General features: G+C 46.4%; 1 protein-coding gene across 2 annotated transcripts in view; it reads right to left on the bottom strand.

Moving 5' to 3' along the window:
- The window catches only part of SVOP (SV2 related protein), a 74,085-nt gene that overhangs the window by 31,971 nt on the left and 21,755 nt on the right, over nt 1-20,359 (bottom strand). For both annotated transcript variants that reach the window (XM_086348448.1, XM_086348447.1), the window contains exons 2-6: nt 20,103-20,263; nt 17,484-17,569; nt 15,710-15,808; nt 12,242-12,313; nt 4,629-4,753 (exon numbers count right to left, since the gene is read on the bottom strand). In XM_086348448.1, the coding sequence (XP_086204574.1) occupies nt 4,629-4,753; nt 12,242-12,313; nt 15,710-15,808; nt 17,484-17,569; nt 20,103-20,263 (543 nt within the window). The remainder of the gene's footprint in view (nt 1-4,628; nt 4,754-12,241; nt 12,314-15,709; nt 15,809-17,483; nt 17,570-20,102; nt 20,264-20,359) is intronic.

Below are 20,359 nucleotides of genomic sequence, written 5' to 3'. Positions count from 1 at the left end.
TAGCCCGCCAGGCTCCTCTGTCCACGGGATTTCCCAAGCAAGAATACTGAAGTGGGTTGCCATTTCCTTCTCCAGGGGATTTTTGCAACCCAGGGATTAAAGCCCACAGCCTATAAGTGCTGTATGTCAATTCCATCTCAATAAAACTAAGAGAAAAACATCTTTTCAATTAAAAAAAATTATAATAATATAATTTGCATTTATACTAAATACAGAGTATATTATAAGGATTTCTGATTGTTGAACTTTTAAAAGTAATATAGCAAAATCTTCCTCACTTGATTTTGTGAAGTGGCACAACTGGGTAAAGTCCTTCTAAAGGAATGGAAACTCTTAGTTACATTTAATTACACAAAAATATCTTCAACTAAATGTTTCCAAATAATGAACTTAGGAGAGCCATTTTTATAACTAGATAAGAGCTTTGCATAATAAAGGCATGATTATTTTACGTAAAAAGCTGGCATGAAAGTGCTTGGGAATCAACTGAGTCTCCCGGATAGCTAAAATATTTCTTCTCTAACTTTTTTTTTGACCTCGCCACACGTAATGCAGGATCTTAGCTTCCTAGCCAGGGATCGAACCAGTGTCCCCTGCAGTGGAAATGCAGTCTTAAACCCTGGACCTCCAGGGAAGACCCTCTTCTGTAATTTTGTGTGTGTGGTTTTTATTTGCTCTCCTTTTGCTAACCATGTGATCTGACACATGCTACTGCTAAAAAGCCTAGTTTCCTTACCTGGAGCATTAATGGAGGTCGTCATATCTATGCCTTAAGGTTTTGCAAGTTTAGAATGGTCATGTGTTTGGAATGTAGTAATAGCTCAATAAACAGACAGACGTGCTATTGCAGCATTAAATAAATGAACAGCTAAATGGGGAGGCAAGACGTTTGGGGAGCGGGGGAAGGGAGCAGACAGGCAAACTTAGAACCGTCAAGATATCCGGTAAGGGGGTAAAGGCCCTCCCAGCTGCTCTGTGTCCTTAATTTTATTCCCTTGGTGTCCTGTCCTCCCTGGCTGAAGATCTCTTCCCTTTGCAGTTTCCGGAGGTGGTTTTTTCTCTCCTCCAGTGACTCAGCCATTGGAATCTCATCAGCTTATAGCCTTCCACAGGTTCCTGAGAATTTATTTCGCTGATAGCACCTTTTTCTTGCTTTCCAGCACCATTCGAGATTTATTTCTTATACCTTCTGTATTACTTCCAGAAAATGTGGAAGATGACCCAGAAAAGAGCACTTCTCATGGCACCATCTTCAACTGGAATCACTGGGGATGTTCATAAGCCCCCGTTCCTTTCCCTACCCTCCTATGGCCAGAAAATCCAGGGTGGGGATGTGAGGAGGCTGGACCTGCTGCCATCTCCCCAAGCATCCCTGGGAGAGGAATTTCAGGTGTTCCTCCGTGAGCTCATCCCTTCTAGCCACGAGGGGGACACGGTCCCAAAGTCAATGAATGGCTCATGAACAGGGCAGTGGCTGGAACAGCAGGAATTCCTGGAGTTGGGCCAGAAGTGGAACAGACTGACCACAAGCCCCTGTCAGCCCAGGTTAACAGGCTTGGCGTAATGGCCTCTGCTTTAAGCTCCAGTGGTTCTTAAGCTCATTCCCGATCCAGGAGTCCGTGTCAAATACCTACTCCGCACAGTCCTGGAGGAACGATGATGAATAATAAACCAGGGAAGGGCTGAGCGGAACTGAGAGCCTCTAAGTAGGAGAAAGGGCTTCCCAGGAGGTGCTAGTGCTAAAGAACCTGCCTGCCAATGCAGGAGATGTAAGAGAAGCAGGTTCAGCCGCAGAGTTGGGAAGATCCCCCGGAGAGGACACAGCAACCCACTCCAGTATTCTTGCCTGGAGAATCCCATGGACAGGGGAGCCTGGCAGGCTATAGTCCATAGGGTCGCAAAGAGTCACGACTGAAGCGACCTAGCACACACGCACGCAAGCACATCGGAGGGTCCAGGGCAGGGACTGTAACGGGTGTACCGCCTGGACTCCCCCTTCAGGGCTGAGGCACACAGTCCCTCGGGCACGACCAGGAATGTTGCCTGCTAAGAGCTCAGGGTTGAGCCCCGTGCAGGAAATGCCTTGGCCCAAAGTAGCTAACTTCCCCCAAGGTCACCCCTCCCTCCTTGAGGGCAGCCCACATCCAAGGTGGCTGATGTGAATGGACAAAGGTCCAGCCCCCATCCTCAGTATGGAACAATCTAAAGAGCCATCGCAGCTTCTGAACCCTAAGGGTCAGCTGAGGCCCCTACCAGCTGTTACAACCACACTGCAACTTAGCTTCTCCCTCTGCCCAGCCCTGTTTTTCTGACTCCTTTACAGGTGTTATCTTGGTGGCCTCTTGCACACATATCTCGATTTCTGTCTGTTTCCCAGGATGTCAGCCTGAAACAGGGACCATGTCTGTTTGGCTCACTGCTGTACCCCCCAGTACCTAGCACTGGCCTGTGTCATAACAGGAGCTCAAGAAAATACCGGTTGAGGGGATTCCTTGGTGGTCCAGTGGTTAACACTTGGGCTTTCACTGCTGTGAACTTGGGTTTGATCCCTGGGAGGGGAACTAAGATCCCACAAGCTACGTGGTACAGGGGGAAAAAAAATTGGTTGAATGAATGAATAAAACTAAAAAGAAACTCCCTGGTTCCTGTGCAAGATTTTCCTAAATTACTGCAACAGGATTCCTTACTTCCAACCTATCCAACCCATCACTGCCAGCTTAATTCTTTTAAAGTACCTCTCCTGCTCGAAAACTTTCAGTGGCTTTCCACTTGTCTGCAGACAATCCCTTTGACCTGACATTCAAGACCTTGTATAAGCTTGCCCTAGTCTATCAGGGCTTCCTAAATGGCTCAGTGGTAAAGAATCTGCCTACCAAGCTGGAGGTGAGGGTCGTTCCCTGGGTGGGGAAGAATCCCTGCAGTAGGAAATGGGAACCCACTCCAGTATTCTTGCCTGGGAAATCCCATGGACAGAGGAGCCTGGTGGGCTACAGTCCATGGGGTGGCAAAGAGTCGGACATGACTTAGCGACTAAACAGTAGCAGCCACCTGATCTACATGGCCCATCTCAGGGTTTTCGATTCTCGCATTTCTCAGCCTTACAAGCTAACTGAATTGGACCACTAGCCTTCCTCAGACTCAGCTATGGCTTCCTCTTTTCACGAAATTCCTTTCTTATGAGATATCCTACATATTCCCCATCTCCTTGGGTCTCTCTAAATCCTTTTAATTGTTCATAGCAAGGCAGTGGAAATCAATGGTTAGAGCCCAGGCTCTGGAGATAGAGGGTGTGGGTTCCGATTGCAACCCTACCTCCTGTAACTGTGTCATCTGGGGCAAGTTACCTCACCTCTCTGTAACCTTAGTTTCTTTATCTGTAAAATAGGATTAATAATAGAATCCACCTCATAGGGAAATTGGGGAGATTAAATGAGACAGTCTGGGCAAACTGCTTAGAACAGCACCTGCCCCTTAATATCAGCTATTAATCACCATCCTTTAGAGTGGGGTCAACACTTTTTTGACAAAGGTCTGGACAGTAAATACTTCAGGTTTGCAAGCCACAGAGTTTCTACTGAGACTACTCAACTCTGTTGCTGAAGCACCAAAACAGGCGTAGATAATACGTCAGTACATGGTGCGGTTGTGTTCCAATAAAACTTCATTTAGAGATCCAGTTGGCAGTTCAGATTTGGTCCAGCTGCCACAAGCTGCCAACCTCTGCTTCAGAACTCCCCAGTCTGCCAGGAAATGGTGACATCTTCCTACAATCCTGACTACTCTCAGTATCTTATTAACAGTAACAACAAAATAACACATAACTTAGAAAATAATTAGTCCCACCCACTTCCCTGATAGTTCGGTTGGTAAAGAATCTGCCTGCAATGCAGGGGACCCTGGTTCGATTCCTGGGTCAGGAAGATCCACTGGAGAAGGGATAGGCTACCCACTCCAGTATTCTTGGGCTTCCTTTGTGGCTCAGCTGGTAAAGAATCTGCCTGCAATATGGAAGACATGAGTTCAATCCCTGGGTTGGGAAGATCGCCTGGAGAAGGGAAAGACTACCCACTCCAGTACTCTGGCCTGGAGAATTCCATGGACTGTATAGTTCAAGGGGTCACAAAGAGTCAGACATGAATGAGCGCCTTTGACTTTCACTTTGACTTCCTGCCTTGGGGTCAAGTTAGAAATAGGTAAAAGGGAGCAGGCAGGGTAGTTAAAAGCATGGATGTTACAGGCGGACAGATTCCAGGTCTTAGTTCCAACTGCACCCTGTGTGACTTGATTTCACCCACTGAGCCTGTTTTCTCAGCTGTAAAATGGGAATTGCACTAATTCAATACCCCCACACATCTTCTGGGGCTGCTGCACCATATCCAGGAGAAATGTCCTGTCAATGCTAGATCTACCGTTTTGATTATTATTTCACGTCTATGTCCTTCCAGCTATCGTGTTGCTTTTGCTGTTGTTAATCATTACAATATTGACAATGACACTCTTCTCTGGCTCCATCAGAGTCCCTGGGTAGCAGCAGCCCTCGTGTATGTACCATCTTTGCATCCTTCTGAGCCCATGAACATAGCTGCCTGGCTGCCTGGCTGGGTGGCCAGAGCTGGGGCTTTACTTACGACTGGGGGACCCCTCCGATCCCGAAGCCCACCAGGCCCCGGAGCACCAGGATCCAGCTGTACACGGGCGCAAACGCACTGAGGATGCCGTAGTACAGGGTCCAGAGCACGCTGATCTTCAGTCCCTGCGGAGAAGGAAGACACTCAGTCATGGGGCTTCTCAGCATCTCCAGGTCACACGCCCCTGCACGTGTTCAAGGTCACCGTAGGGTCGCGGTAAAGGGTAATCCACACAGCCAAAGGGATGCAAGGTGGTCTCTGGGTGGTGGTGCCAACTCTCAGGGGGAGTGTGGGAAAACTGTGGGGTGTTCTTAGCAGTCCCAGTGATTGGCAGTTAATAGACAGGTCCCAGGGACTTTCCTGGTGATCCACTGGTTAAGACTCTGTACTTCCACTTCAGGAGGTACAGGGTTCAATTCCTGGTCAGAGAACTAAGATCTCACATGCTGTGTGGTGCAGCCAAAAAAAATTTTTAAGTAATAGACAGGTCCTAGAGATGCTAGATGTCCCACAGCACCTGAGACATGAAGACTTACCTCACACAAGCTTGAATCGAACTTCCCACCAGATACTAAACCATGCAGTTGATCACTGTTTATGACTATCTGTACCTGGACCTTCATTCTGGTTTACATATAAACAGGATTTTGGAAGGTGGGTCACACCCTCCAAAAAAATTCCTGAGGGTAGTTTTTCAGGAAAGCAACTTCTAGATACATCAAAGTAAGATACACTTTATCTGGAATTTTACAGAATTATCTTTTCAGAAACCCATGTTGCCAGTGGAAATGCTATGTGTGATATTTGAGTGACTGAGTGTGAATACAGCATCCGTCTGCATTCATGGGACTTCTATGTGTATCTATGAATAGATCTCAATCTTATTTCGAAATGTCAGATATATAAAGAAAAAGCATCAAGATTTCATTAAATCCAAACTTATTTATAATTGGGGCAAATATGAACTCCTTTCAGGATCTAGGCAGAGTAGTATGTGAATATTTGCATATTGAAAGGAAATTTATTAATTACTTCTTTAAAAAAGGTTCTCCCTTGTGGCCTAGTTAAGATATTATAACTGATTTCTTTTTAAAAGCTGCGTAAGTGGGAATTCCCTGACGGCTCAATGGTAAAGAATCCGCCTGCCAATGCAGGAGGCACAGGTTTGACGCCTGATCCAGGAAGATCTCACACGCCATGGAGCAATTAATTCCGGGCACCATAACTATTGAGCCTGTGCTCTAGAGCCTGGGAGCTGCACCTACTGAGCCCACAGCCAAAATTACTGAAGGCTGAACACTCTAGAGACGGCGCTCTACAAGAGAAGCCATCGCAACGCGAAGCCTGGGCACTGCAGGCTAGAGAGTAGCCCCTGCTGGCTGCAACTAGAGAAAAGCCCATCTAACAACAAAGACCCAGCACAGCCAAAAAAAAATAAATTAAATTGAAAAAACTGTATAAATGACTAGGCTATTTTATCTTTGAAATTATTTCTGGATTATTGGGGGCACTACAAAAATTTTATAATTTTTTTTTTAAATAAAGGGGACTTTGTAAGGAATTCCCTGGCAGTTCAGCAGTTAGGACCTGGCACTTTCTCTGCTGTGGCCTAGGTTTTTGATCCCTGATCTCAAAGCTAAGATCCCACAAGCCACACGGCACGGCCGGAAAAAAAAAAAAAAAGATGTTGTATTTTATGGGGTTGAGAATCGCCTAGGAACACAAAATTGCAGGAGAAACCTGGCATATATTCCTGGAATGTTAATTACGCTTAGAGATGGAGAAAAAAATTAAGAGCGAATATAATTGAAAAGGGCATTTTTTATAACACAACCAGCTCCAAAAGTGTTCTGGAGTAGAATGCAAATGTAACATGAATATTAGACCTGCCACATGAGGTCTGGGCAGACTGCCCTGTCAGGGAGTGTTTAACAGGAGGATTGCTACGTGATGTTTCTCGTAAGTCCTTTGTTCCTTATCAAGTGGAGCAGCAAGCTGCTCCCAGGAACTGAGGTCATTATGTGAGACAGGCTTGAATCTCCTTTAGTAAACATTCTCTTTACGACAAAACTGCTTAGTCTTGATCCCCTTTCTTGAGATATGGATTGTCTCCTGGTCTTGTGACCATTATTAATCCCTTGTTCCCTTGGTAACAGTTGCTGTACATTTGGTTTTCTGATCTTTATCATTGTCGAAAGAAATTTCTTGTACAACAGCCTATATATTCTCACAGAAAGACCATTAAAGCACCTTTGCTCCATCAGAGCTTGGGTCCCCGTGTCTTTCTGTCTTTTTTCTTTCTCTCTCTCTCTGGCTAATTCTCTGGAGCATAGAAACCCGTCATGCTCACTCTCCTGCCCGGGCTTCCTCGAGAAGGCACCCTGTGCTTTCACCCCCTCAAGAAGGTGCCCTGTGCCTTCGTGAGCAATGCAAGCCCTGTGTTAACGGCTTTATTGGTTCTCTGCATAAACCAGGGAATATCAGCCTCTTTCTCTCTTTCACTTTCTTATCGTCGACTCCAGACCGCCAGGTCCCAGTCCATTAAAGGACCCCAACACTGCCCTTCGCAGCACCCTTCCTAGATCTGCAGGATAGAGTTCACCCTTCTGTCTGCCACCCTCTCTGTACCCCCCTACCCCTCAACCCTTGCTTCAGGGAGAAAGTGTGAGACATTCTAATTTTAGCTTTAAAATGAAAATGAATTAAAAGAGACTAGAGAGAAGGCAATGGCACCCCACTCCAGTACTCTTGCCTGGAAAATCCCATGGATGGAGGAGCCTGGTAGGCTGTAGTCCATGGGGTTGCTAAGAGTCAGACACGACTGAGCGACTTCCCTTTCACTTTTCACTTTCATTCATTGGAGAGGGAAATGGCAACCGACTCCAGTGTTCTTGCCTGGAGAATCCCAAGGACGGGGGAGCCTGGTGGGCTGCCGTCTCTGGGGTCGCACAGAGTCGGACATGACTGAATCGACTTAGCAGCAGCAGAGAAGGGATTTGGAAGTCTACCACACATGACCTCAGTCTTTTGGAAAACAATTTTAGGTTGTAGAGAGAATGTTTTAAATGACTTTGCACCACTTTGCAAGAATGTGATTAACTTTTCATTTTAATCTTCACTCTTCTGATTATGCTTAAAAGGAAGTGTCCGTGGGATGCCGGTCTGTCTTAACACCGTTTAAAAAATTTTTTTTCTTTTATATTGGAGTATAGCTGGTTTACAATGTTGTGATAGTTTCAGGGGGACAGCAAAGGGACTCAGTCACTCATACACATGTATCCATTCTCCCCCAGACTCCCCTCCCATCCAGGCTGCCACATAACATTGCGCAGAGCTCCTTATGCTATATAGCAGGACTTTGTTGGCTATCCATTTTAAATATAGAAGTGTGTACATGTCCAGCCCAAACTCTCTAAGTATCCCCCGCCATCCTTCCACCCTGGTAACCATCTTTAACATCTTTTTAAACATCTGCTAATCTTATTCTTTAACAGAGAGAGCAATGAGGCAACCATACCAGCTAGGATTTTATAACACTGTTTCCTTTGCATTTATTTTTGCAGGTATTTCTTACTTAGGGTGATTGCTATTGATTTCCCATTTAAGACTCTAAATCAAGTTTCCTTTTCAAAAAACATGCATCTAGGGATGTTTTTAATGTTGATATAAAGACAGATATTAAGTACATAAGAGAATATGTGGGGCAGGAATGAGTAAAGTCTAGGAAGATCTGGATCTATTGCAATAAAGAATAATAAATAAAAAAGCAATCTTTCTGCTCCCCTTTCTAAACCCAGGGCCACACAACTAAACAACAACAACAACAACAAGGATACTGGTACCCGCCACAGACTTAGTTCCTTTCTTCTGACTTGACCTCACTTACTAGGGACTGTCTTTTTTTTTTTTTTTAATTAAAGAATAATTGCTTTATAGAATTTTTTTGGTTTCTGCCAAACATCAACATGAATCAGCCATAGGTATACATACGTCCCCTTATTAGGGATCTTCTTCCTTGGAACCTGAGAAGTCTTGAATCAGAAATAAGACATCATTAGTGGCAGAGAACCAAATTATGGGCTTCCTTTGTAGCTCAGCTGGTAAAGAATCCACCTGCAATGCAGGAGACCCCGGTTCAACTCCTGGGAGGGGAAGATCCACTGGCAAAGAAGGGATAGGCTACCCACTCCAGCATTCTTGGGCTTCCCTGGTGGCTCAGCTGATAAAGAATCCGCCTGCAATGCAGGAGACCTGGGTTTGATCCCTGGGTTGGGAAGCAATGTGGGAGACCTGGGTTCAATTCCTGAGTTGGGAAGATCCCTTGGAGAAGGGAAAGGCTACCCACTCCAGTATTCCAGCCTGGAGAATTCCACGGACTGTATATCCATGGGGTCGAAAACAGTCGGACACAACTGAGAGACTTTCACTTTCAGCGGCAGAGAAAATAAAAGAACAGAAGGAAAACAAAGCAGGAGAAGAAGAGTGGGGAGAGAGGAGGGCACCCAGACTGACACACGGGAGCTGTGCCTCCCTCCCGGGGCTGCCCTGCTGAGGTCACCAGATGCCCTCATGCCAGGCAGCAAAGACAGGCAGGCCGACTGGTCCTGTCGGGTCACAGCAGAGTGCAGCTGGCCCTGCATCTGCCCACTGATGCCAGCGCTTTCCAGTTGCCCAGAGAACAAGGACTCAGCAGCCATTTGGAGGGACCGCCATGGCATTGCAAAGGCGTGAGCGCTGCCAGCAAGCCCCATCCAAGCACTGCTGAGGGCCTCTGCGGAAACGTCCTCTGGGTTCTCATTAACCGCTGTCGCTCTGCCTAACATCTGTTCTGCCTTTTAGATTGCTACCCCTCCCCCCTTTCCTTCCCTCCTTCCTTCCCTATTTATTAAGCAGCCCCTGTATACCCGGCTCTGGAGATAGAATGCATAGATACTATGCACTCATTAATTTGCTCATTCAATGATTTATTTCACAATAAGCAGGTATTGAATGCCTGCACCCCACTCCAGTGTTCTTGCCTGGAGAATCCCAGGGACGGGGGAGCCTGGTGGGCTGCCGTCTGTGGGGTTGCACAGAGTCGGACATGACTGAAGCGACTTAGCAGCAGCAGCAGCAGCAGTATGTCAGACCCTTAGGGATACTGATAATATACTGCTCATTCATTCAATACACAGGTATTGAACACCGACTGTGTGTGCCACACTAGAGGTACTGAAATGTATCATTCATTTATTCACTCACTGGTTCACTGTGCAGGTACTGAGTACCTCTTGTGGGCCTGGCATTCATCCTTTGACTTTGCACATATTGATGGCCTACTGGTTGCTAAACACTTGGTTTTGTCCTGCGTGACAGCAGCCCACAGGACAGCCAGAGGCTCTGACTTCACGGAACTTTCATTTGCATTTTTGAAATCATTGCCTCATCGTGATGCTGAGTCCTTACCATGCCCTACGGAAAGAGGTTGTTATTTTCATGTCCTCTTTAAAAACTGCACATTGAGGGCCAAAGGAGATGAGTGATTTGTCCAGGATCAGCTCCCTATTACCCCCGGTAGAGAACATACAGGCCTGATGCAGGCGGAATGCAGTGAAGACAGGGGACCTGGGTGAATGAAAGAGAACTTGCCCCGCCCTGCCAGCCTCAGCTCCAGCCAAAAGCTGCCATCACAGAACGTGGGTTCTAAGCCACCAGATTACCCAGCTTTCCAAAAACCCACAACTCTTTTTACTTTTATGCAAAATATGGCCATTTTGAAACAGAGGCAACTGATTCAAAAATCCCATTAAGCACTGCATGGGATAAATTAAACACATTTGGGGGCCACCTTTGGCTCATGGCCAACCTGTTTGGAATCCATAGCCTGGAAAGGTTTCAAGCTCCCGCTCTAAGAAGCTGAAAGCCTAGCTGTCACTTGGATGCCAGGCCTGCAACCCCAGCTCCAGAGAAGTACACTGATCTCATTGCCAGGAGCACTGCTCAGTCACCTGCAGGGTTGCCTGACCCAAGCCCCTGGTACTCTCCAATCATGCTCGAGTATAGTGAAAATATTCACAGGAAAACCCGAGCATGTTCAGAACACTGAAATGAGAGGCCCGGTGCCTGCCAGCCACCCCTTTTTATTCCTTAAAGCTGACATGGTCCTAGAGCCTTTGAACTAGACGATGACCTGATCCCATTCTAAATTTTCTTGAGTCCCAATCAATAGTAGTTACCACCGATCACAGGCTAACCATGCATCAGTAAATACTGTTCTAAATGTATTATATACACATTCTTATTTAATCGTCCCAATGGTCCTGTGAGTTCCTACTGTAGTCAATCCTATTTTGCAGATGGGAAAACTGAGGCTTAGAGAGGGAGAGCAGCTTGCCCAAAGTTACCTCGCTCGACAGGGGGCTCTATGATATGAACTCAGGTGCGTGTGTCTCCATACCCACGAAGCCACGCACCCACGGTCACCCTTCCTTTCCATGACTGCCACAAGTCCCCAGGCTGTAGAAACTTCTGTAGGGATCAAAGTGGCCCACTGAGGGAATTCCCCGGTGGTCCAGTGGTTAAGACTCTGTGCTTCCAATGCAGGGGGCCCAGGTTTGATCCCTGGTTGGAGAACTAAGATTCCACATGCCGCACCAGGGAACTAAGATCCCACTTCTCAGTGCAGCAAAAAAAAAAAAAAAAAGGTCGACTTAAAAAGAAGCGGCCCACTGAGTCTCCTGCAAAGTCACGCAGCAGAGGCTCTCACAGAAACCTCTCAGCTGGGCCAAGGCAGATCAAGCAGCTAGGAGGAGCTTCTTCGAGCTTGCCAAGGCTCGCCAGCTGTCTGGTTCGCCCTCTAGTCCTAGAGGAGTTCTGGGGAAGCTTTATAATTAGAGCCGCATCCATCCTTCCTGATATTGGGCCAGAGTTCCATGCTGGGGAGGAGAAGGCTCTACAATCTGGGGGCACTTTCTCTCCCTCTCTCCAGTCACACCAGCTTTGTGTTGGGTGTGGGATTTAGCAAGCTGGTCAGAAGAGCTGGAGGCACCCCCTACAGGTCGCCCCCCAGGCTTCATCTGTTTAAGAGTAGATGAATGTTCAACTGATCTACTAAATTCTGGCATTCTATTCAGTAATGTCTCCCAGTAGCCCAGGTCAGGGTGAAGGATGTGAGCTCTGGAGCCAGATACACCTTCATCTTAGCACTGGTCTGGCCATATTTATTGGCACCATGAGCTTGGTGAATAACAGGTAATGGGAATTGAGGAAACATTTCCTCTGAACCAGGGACTTTCTGTACAAGGGTCATTTACTCCCCACAGGAGCCCTATGGGGAAGAATATTACCCTCCCATTTACAGATAAGGGAACTGAGGCACAGAAGGGTTAAGCACCAAGGGGATGGGGCTAGCACCACCACCAGCATCTTTTACGTTCTGAAACACACATGCTTGGGCCCCCTAGGGAGGTGTGATTTTTTTTCAAGAATCCACAACCTCATAGCAATGTCTTTCTTTGCCCTTCAATGTAGCTCTGAATTAAACTTCCACCAAAAAAAAAAGTTCAGTTGGCACAAGTTTTGTTGTTGTCAAGGAGATAACCCAGAGAACACAAGCTTAGGGGAAGTCGCCTTACTGTTTTTCTGCCATACTGGTCTGAGATGTTTCCCCAGAGGGTGGAGCTGGACATCATGCCGACAAAGACCACCTGTGGGGGCAAAGACAGCTTCTGTTAGACAGTGACACGGAGCATCACAGAGAAAGGCAACACCGAAGTGAGCTTGCAGAGTCACACTCTTAGCAATAAGAATGAACCAAGTGTTACAGCTTCCCAGGTACCGCTAGGGGTAGAGAACCCACCTGCCAAAGCAGGAGACATGGGTCTGATCCCTGGGTTGGAAAGATCCCCTGAAGAAGGAAATGGCAACCCATTCCAATGTTCTTGCCTGGAGAATTTCTTAACAGTCCATAGTGTGGCAAAGAGTTGGACTTGACTGAAGCTCCTCAGCAAGCAAGCATTTCTGAGATCTTGTTAAGATGCAAACACTAGTCTGTGTGCTTCCTGTTACTGTTTAAGTCTCCCAACAACCCTACGGGGTGGGTGCTGCTGTCATCCCCATTTCAAACATGAGGAAACGGAGCCTCAGAGAGGTGAGGTCATGTGGCCAAGTCCACAGGTGTTAGTCGTGCAGTCTGGGCTGGAGTCAGGCTGCCTGGCTGCAGAGCTAGTATTTTTCCAGTTTCCTACAGAACCCAAGAAATGTCTTATGGCTAAGAAAATATTAAAGGTTGCAAGGAACTGAATACAGGAGACAGGAGGTTAGGATGGGAGCTGGAAGCCATGAGCAAGAGAAAGCATCCATGGAGCGCTCACTGTGTGCTGGGCAAAATTCTGGTTCCCTTGTTAGTCCTTGATCAGAGCTGAAGAGGTATGACTACTCATACCCATTTTATAGATAGGTAGCTTGAGGCTTAGAAGGGTTAAGGGGACTTCCCTGGAGGTCCAGCAGTTAAGACTCTGTACTTCCAATGCAGGAGGTGCAGATTCCATTCCTGGTTGGGGAACTCAAGATCCATGTGCCACATGGTACGGCCAAAAAGTTTTTAAAAAGAAAAATAAGGGTTTTAGAAATCTGCTCTGATCCCAGGGAGGAGAGGGTAAAGACAGGTCTTAAGCCCAAGCAGGCTGACTAGAGCTTTCTTCACTGTTCTATCCTTTCTGGAGCACTCACCAAGCGTCAGAGACCACACTGAATGTTCTCTACATTTGTTGCTATTGTTCAGTCGCTCAGTCATGTCCCACTCTTTGTGACCCCGCGGACTGCAGCACACCAGGCTCCCCTGTCCTTCACCATCTCCTGAGGTTGCTGAAACTCATGGCCATTGAGTCAGTGATGCCATCCAACCATCTCTTCCTCTGTCGTCCCCTTCTCCTCCTGTCCTCACTCTTTCCCAGCATCAGGGTCTTTTCCAGTGAGTCAGCCCTTCACAAGAGGTGGCCAAAGTATTGGAACTTTTTACATACGTCTTACCAAATGTTTCCAGGAGCCCCACGAGGTGGGTGCTATTATTATCCCATTTTTCAGATAAGGCAACTAACTGAGGCCCAGAGATAGGAACAGCATTGCCTAGTGTGGGCTGAACCCAAAAGCATTCCTCCAGGCACGTCCTAGAGCCGTGGGCTCCAATCAGGCTACACAGAGGCATTCCAAGGGAAAGCAAATTTGGATAATTTTAAAGGAATTAATTTCCACACCCTCAACTTCCATAGAAACTCTTTCCCGAGAACAGGTTAGGGGGTCTCATCTGCTCCCGGCTCCCCTTCTCAACCACCCCTCCCCCACTTCTTCATACTCTGCCCCCCGTTGTACTCATAGCCATCGCTTTGAAGTTAAACCCTCTAAGGCTGCCTCCAAAAGGATACCAATGACACAGATACAAATCCATTCGCAAGTCATCTTGATTCCAATTCCATTTTATTATTTTTAACCAAATTGCAGGAGAGGCTAATCAAGCTGTCAGCAAATTAGATCACTAAAAATAATTTTTCATGAACGACTGCTGTGTGCTCTTCAGCACGCAACTTGGAAGTTGCTGAAAAGAATCAAGTGGCTTTAGTTTACTGAGTTATCATAAAACTCCTTCAGTTCCTCCAGCAAAACTTTTTATATGTGAACAAAACCTTTCATATTCATGTCTATTCAGTAAAAATGAAAAATAGAAATAGCATTACAACTGAACCCTGTCTCATTTTGGCAACAGGCTTTCAAATTGTAGCACTGGAGAACACTCTTGAGAGTCCCTTGAACAGCAAAGAGATCAAGCCAGTCAGTCCTACAGGAAATTAACCCTGAATGCTCATTGGAAGGACTGATTCTGAAGCTGAAGCTCCAACACTTTGGCCACCTGATTTGAAGAACTGACTCATTTGAAAAGACCCTGATGCTGGGAAAGATTGAAGGCAGGAGGAGAAGGGGACGACAGAGGATGAGATGGTTGGATGGCATCACCAACTCAATGGACATGAGTTTGAGTAAACTCTGGGAGATAGTGGAGGACAGAGGAGCCTGACATGCTGCAGTCCATGGGGGTCACAAAGAGTCAGACATGACTTAGTGATTGAACAACAATTCAAGAATATGTGACATAGTTGAGAAACACTCCATACTCCTCATCAAGAGGTGCGTTCCTGATAAAAGTGACTTATGTTTAGCAATTATTTATCAAAATTAATTATATCTTGTTTTGATCTGTTGTTTACTATTAAAAATTTTCATGGTTAACTTACTGCAGGAGAAACATCTTAAATCTTAGTGCGTTATGATCTCAAAAAATTAAAAACGATAATTGAAAATGTCACAAAAATTATAATGGGGTGACTGATGAAACTTTCAAGCCTAGTAAAATCTTACATTGCTTGCTTTGTAGCTCATCTGGTAAAGAATCCACCTGCAATGTGGGAGACCTGGGTTCAATCCCTGGTTGGGAAGATCCCCTGGAGAAGGGAAAGCCTACCCACTCCAGTATTCTGGCCTAGAGAATGCCATGGACTGTATAGTCCATGGGGTTGCAATGAGTCGGACACGACTGAGCAGCCTTCACTTTCACAACCTTACATTAAGATAAAACTATATGGAGAAACTGAATGAAAATACCAGTTCAAGAAGAAAACAAGACAAGAATGAAGGGTTCTGCTTCATGCTCCTCCAAGCCTTAGCTCCAGGGAGCACCAGTTCCTACAGTTTACTGAACAGGTACTATGCTGTTTCCAACCCTGAAGTCACCTTCATGTGGAAGGAACTGGTGTCTCCTTTTTGGAAAAGCGAGGCTTATAAGGTTTATGTGATCCGATCAGGTGGGCTCCAAGTTCCCCGCAATTGAGCAGGATATCTGGGGCCCCCAGATGTGGTTAGAGTTGGCTGCAGACCTGCCAGGATACATGCGATGGAGAAGGGACGCTGAGGTCCTGGTGATTCCACTGAGGGTTTAATTCCTGTCTGCTGAGCCCTCGGCAGCAGCAGGAGGAAGTGGGGGGCATCCTGCAGAACACCCCCCTGGGGGACCAGAACTGAGCACGAGAGGAGAGGGCCACTGGGCTGCCTACCGAGGTCAGCAACGCCACCTGCCAGCTGGGCAGCCGCCACTCACAGTGCAGCTGCGGCGCAAGGATGCTCAGAATCATCATCTCCATGGCGTCGGCCATCTGCAGGGAGCAAGCAAACACGTGAGGCCAGGATGCTGCCTGGGTCGGGACGGCTGGCCCCTCACTAAAAATTCTCATGGTAACTTACTGCAGGAGAGAAGAATTTAAACCTTAGAGCCTTATGATCTCAGAAAATTTAAAACGATAATTTAAAATGTCACAAGTCCACAGTCCCAAGCGAGTGCATAAAAAAATCCCTTCGGACTCTCCTGGTGGTCCAGTGGTTAAGACTCTCCCCTTTCACTGCAGGGGGCATGGCTTCAATCCCTAGTCCAGGAAGTTCTGTGTGCCACGTAGTATGGCCCCCCCAAAATTTTAAAATAAAATAAATCAATTAATTAAAAAAAGAAAAAAGAGAGAGACTCCCTCTTCTACCTTCTGCTGAGTGCCCAATCACCCATCAAAACACACTGAAAGCTCCAGAAGTTAAAACAGTGTGGTACCACACAGGAACTGATGACTAGACATTTAACATTCTTTGGGCATGTTTTCCCACATTTGAAAAAAAATTTAGGGACACTCCCTGAATGGACTGGGAAAGTAGCATATTTTGAAAATCAGAAAAACATTTTTTTTTTTTTAGAAAAACATTTTTTAGAGGTAGAGAGACAGTGATCTTTTTCTCTTGTAGCTCAGTTAAAAGCTAGTTTCTCTTTGGTCATTGTTCATGTAGAATTGTCAGTATAATTAACATTAAAAAGTGTGATCTTTTTAATTTAATTAAAACATACTAGGGAGCCTCAGTAATGAAACACTGTGGTACCTTTACAGGATTAAACAGGCAGAGTAGTGGAACAGAAATGAGAGTCCAGAAGTAAACCCACGTGGCCCCGGGAATGTGGTGGATGATAAAAGCCACTTTGCAAATTAGTGGAGGAAATGAGGTGGGGAAATTGATGACTGTTTGGAAAAACAGGTAGTTAAATCTCAGTTTTGCACTATTCATAAAAATCCATTTCACTTGTATTAATGGTCTAGATTAATGGCAGAGGATGAGATGGTTAGACAGCATCACCAACTCAATGAATATGAATTTGAGCAAACTCTGGAAGGTAGTGGGGATTCCCAGGTGGCACTGGTGGTAAGGAATCCAGCTGTCAACGTAGGAGATATAAGAGACTCAGGTTCAATCCCTGGGTCAGGAAGATCCCCTGGAGGAGGGCACGGCAACCCACTCCAGTGTTCTTGGCTGGAGAATCCCACGGACAGAGGAACCTGGTGGGCTGCAGTCTATGGGGTTGCAGAGTCGGACAGGATTTAACAACTGAACAATGACAGTGATCTAGATACATCATTTGCTCTAGGTAGATCTGGCAAGGTTAATAAGGAATCACAAGCCCCTTGAAGAAGGCACATTTTGATCTGTGCGTGTTCTTCTAGGGTGAGTCGCACAGATGACATTAGAATCTTAGAGTAGCCCTGAGCCTCAAAGGGTTGAGAACCACTTAATTAACCAGAAGCTTCAACTCCTCTTTGAGGGCAATTGTCAACCACACCCAACTCCCTCTAGGCTCAGACTTCATTATCACCCAAGGTCACTCAAACTTTGTCGATTGACGCAAAGACTGTAAGAGGAGGGAACCTTGTCCTCCCTTGTAGAGCATGGAAACCCAGTTGAGCAGCATGGCGTTCCTTGGAGACTGAAGATGATGTCATCGTCCCCAGAGATATTTACCCAAGCCAAGCCGGTGAGAACAGACAGCTTCCATTGAAATTTTCCAAAACCAATGGCTTCCACCGCATCTTCCACCATGAAAGTATCTGGGAGGAGAAAGGGGAGGGGAAGGAAGGAGTCAGAGCATTTTGTACTTGTCTTAGTTCCAGGGGGGCGGATCTAGAGGGATCCCTGGCCAAGCTCTTTAAAGCAGTGCCTGCTGCTTCTAGAACTTATCCTAGGAAAACCTTCTGGCAAGTGTGTGAAGTGTGCTGCAAAGTCCAATACAACGTGGTTTCTACAAAGGGAATAAGTGGACAGCCCAGAATGTCTATTGACAAGGAACTGGTTAAATTATTTTATGTATTATATATGAATGTTTATATATCTACATCCTAAAATACAACCCACCTATTAAAAAACGTGCAGATATAGAAAGATGCATACAATATATTGTGATTTAATTTTTAGAAAACAAAGTAAGGTGGAGCAGAGGAAGTCAGATTGAATGCCCATAGCCCGTCAATAGGATCGTGTGTCAGTACTCACTTTTTTTGTGCATTTTGATCATATCCCAGTGCTTTCCAAATAAACACATGGTATTTGTGTGCTCAGAAAAAATTGAGGATGCAATTTAGAAGCTCACAAGTGGCTTTGAGAAAGACTAAAAGACAAATACAATGCGCTGTGCTAGAATTGATTCCTGTAACACCACTGCTGGGAAAACTGGGGAAATCTGAATAAAGTCTGGAGTTTCATGGAGGGTAATGCACCAATCTCAATTTCTTAGTTTTGACAAATGGTGTCATGATTAGGTAAGATAGTAACTTTATGGGAAGCTGCATGAAGAGTATACAAAAATAAATAAATAAATAACGAACAAACAAAAAAGATTTTAAAAAAAGAAAAAAAGAGTTTACGAGCACTCTCTGTGCCATCTTTGCAACTTTTCTGTACTTTTAAAATATTCCAAGACAAAAAATAAAAATTAACTGAAAAATAAAAATACTAAAGGAGCATGCTGGGTGGCCGTCCTGTGGGGGTGCCTCTGAGGATCTTATCTGCCCCTGCTGGGAGTTGTCATCTTATTGGAATTTCAATCATGAGCCTCTTACATCAAACATCATTTTCTCCTGAAGTATAAGCTGGTGTTCTCATACCAGCAGGGTCTGATTTCCTTCAATAATATTGAGGAGAAAGCAGAGTGAGTCCTGGAACGGCCTCAGTAATAAGAACAGTAATAGTAATAATAAAATTATATGTTTACTGGGAGCTCAGCGTGTGTCAGGCACTGCCCTAAGAGAGTGGTCCCCATCCTTTTTGGCAACAGTGACCTGTTTCATGGAAGACAATTTTTCCCTAGACAGGGGCAGCTTTGGGGATCATGCAAGCACATTAGATCTATTGTGCACTTTGTTTTGTAGTGACCTCAGAGTATTCCGCCTTGACTTTATGGCTAGGTTCCCGCTCATATGAGAATCTAACGCCACTGCTGATCTGACAGGAGGTGGAGCTCAGGTAGCAACGGGAGCAATCGGGAGCGGCTATAAAGACAGCGGAAGCTTGCTCACCCACCACTCACTTCTAGCTGTGCGGCCAGGTTCCTAACAGGCCACGGACTGGAACCAGGGGTTGGGGACCCAGGCTGTAAGAGCTTGCTGTACATAATCTCACTGAGTCCCTGTGACACCTACTAGTTAAAGGCTCAGTCTTAGCCCCATTTTTTAGAGGGGGACATGGACTTGCCCAGTGTCAATACAGCTGGGACACTGCAGATCTGGGAATTTAGCCCAGATCAGCCTAAACCCGAAGCCACTGCTTCTAACCTCTGCCTTCACTCCCACTCCAGTCATTGCCTCCTTAGATCTGCCAACAACAGGCCTCGGGCTCAAGCTGTTAATCCTCTCTCTGATTGGGAATCTGGGCCCTTTGAGGAACGAACAGAATGTTTTCATGCATCAGCATTATCAGGTGGTAAGGGGAGACCAGATCCCCTATGAGCACTTCAAGTCTCCTTTAACCATCTCTACTCAGAGGGAGCACAAGGTCACAGGTAGGGATGTGGTCTCTGAGGCCAGATTTCCTGGGTGTAAATCCAGCTTGGCTAAGTTCTAACTGTGTGACCCTGGGCAAGATATGTAACCTTTCTGTGCTTCTGTGGCCTCTCCTGCAAAATGGGGAATATGACTGTAATAGTTCCAATTGGAACTGTTGTGAAGATGAAGTGGGTAACGTATGTAGCGTGCTTAGAACCGTGCCCGGCACAGAGTCAACCCTCAGCCTCGTCTGTGGCTCTGATCACTGTAGTCATCTTTACAGTCACCATCACCACCATCAGCACCATCACCATCACCAGCAGCACCATCTCCTCGTCACCACCACCATCAGCCTCACCATCATCATTGTGGCTGCCATCCTCGGCCAAGTGTTAGTCGATGATGCTGACTGTCAGGGATGGTGATGCACCCTCGCCTGCTGAGAAAGCCATGCATGTCCAGCCCACACTGCCAGTGTCACCCTGGGGCCTCCAGGCCCTCCTACCAGCCCTTCACAAGACCCCTCTGAGTGCCACCTGGAGAGGCAACTCTGGAGCCTCAGAGCCCCTGACTATGGCCTGCCCCAACTGCAGGGTCCCCTCACCGTCAGTGGGATTGGCAAACTCCTTGGGCACGGCCGCCCCATCGTCCAGCTCCACGGCCTCTAGGCCTGCACGGACCCCTTCAATCTGGACCTCATGCTCTCCCGAAGCCGTGTCGTCCTCTGACCTTGCACTCTCGCCTGTGCGACGGAATTTCACCACCCTAGAGGAGAGAGCAAATCTGGTCATGATAGCTAGAATTCCTCCTCGACGACCTTGCGGTATAGTTGTGCCCAAGACAGGTGAAAAGCCTTCACTT

Source organism: Bos grunniens, chromosome 17 (genome assembly GCF_055505025.1).
Source record: "Bos grunniens cultivar Pamir isolate PY7600 chromosome 17, Bosgru_T2T1.0, whole genome shotgun sequence".
Lineage (NCBI taxonomy): Eukaryota > Metazoa > Chordata > Mammalia > Artiodactyla > Bovidae > Bos > Bos grunniens.
Note: the sequence above shows the minus strand (reverse complement) of the source record. Positions and strands in the feature narration are given on the sequence as shown.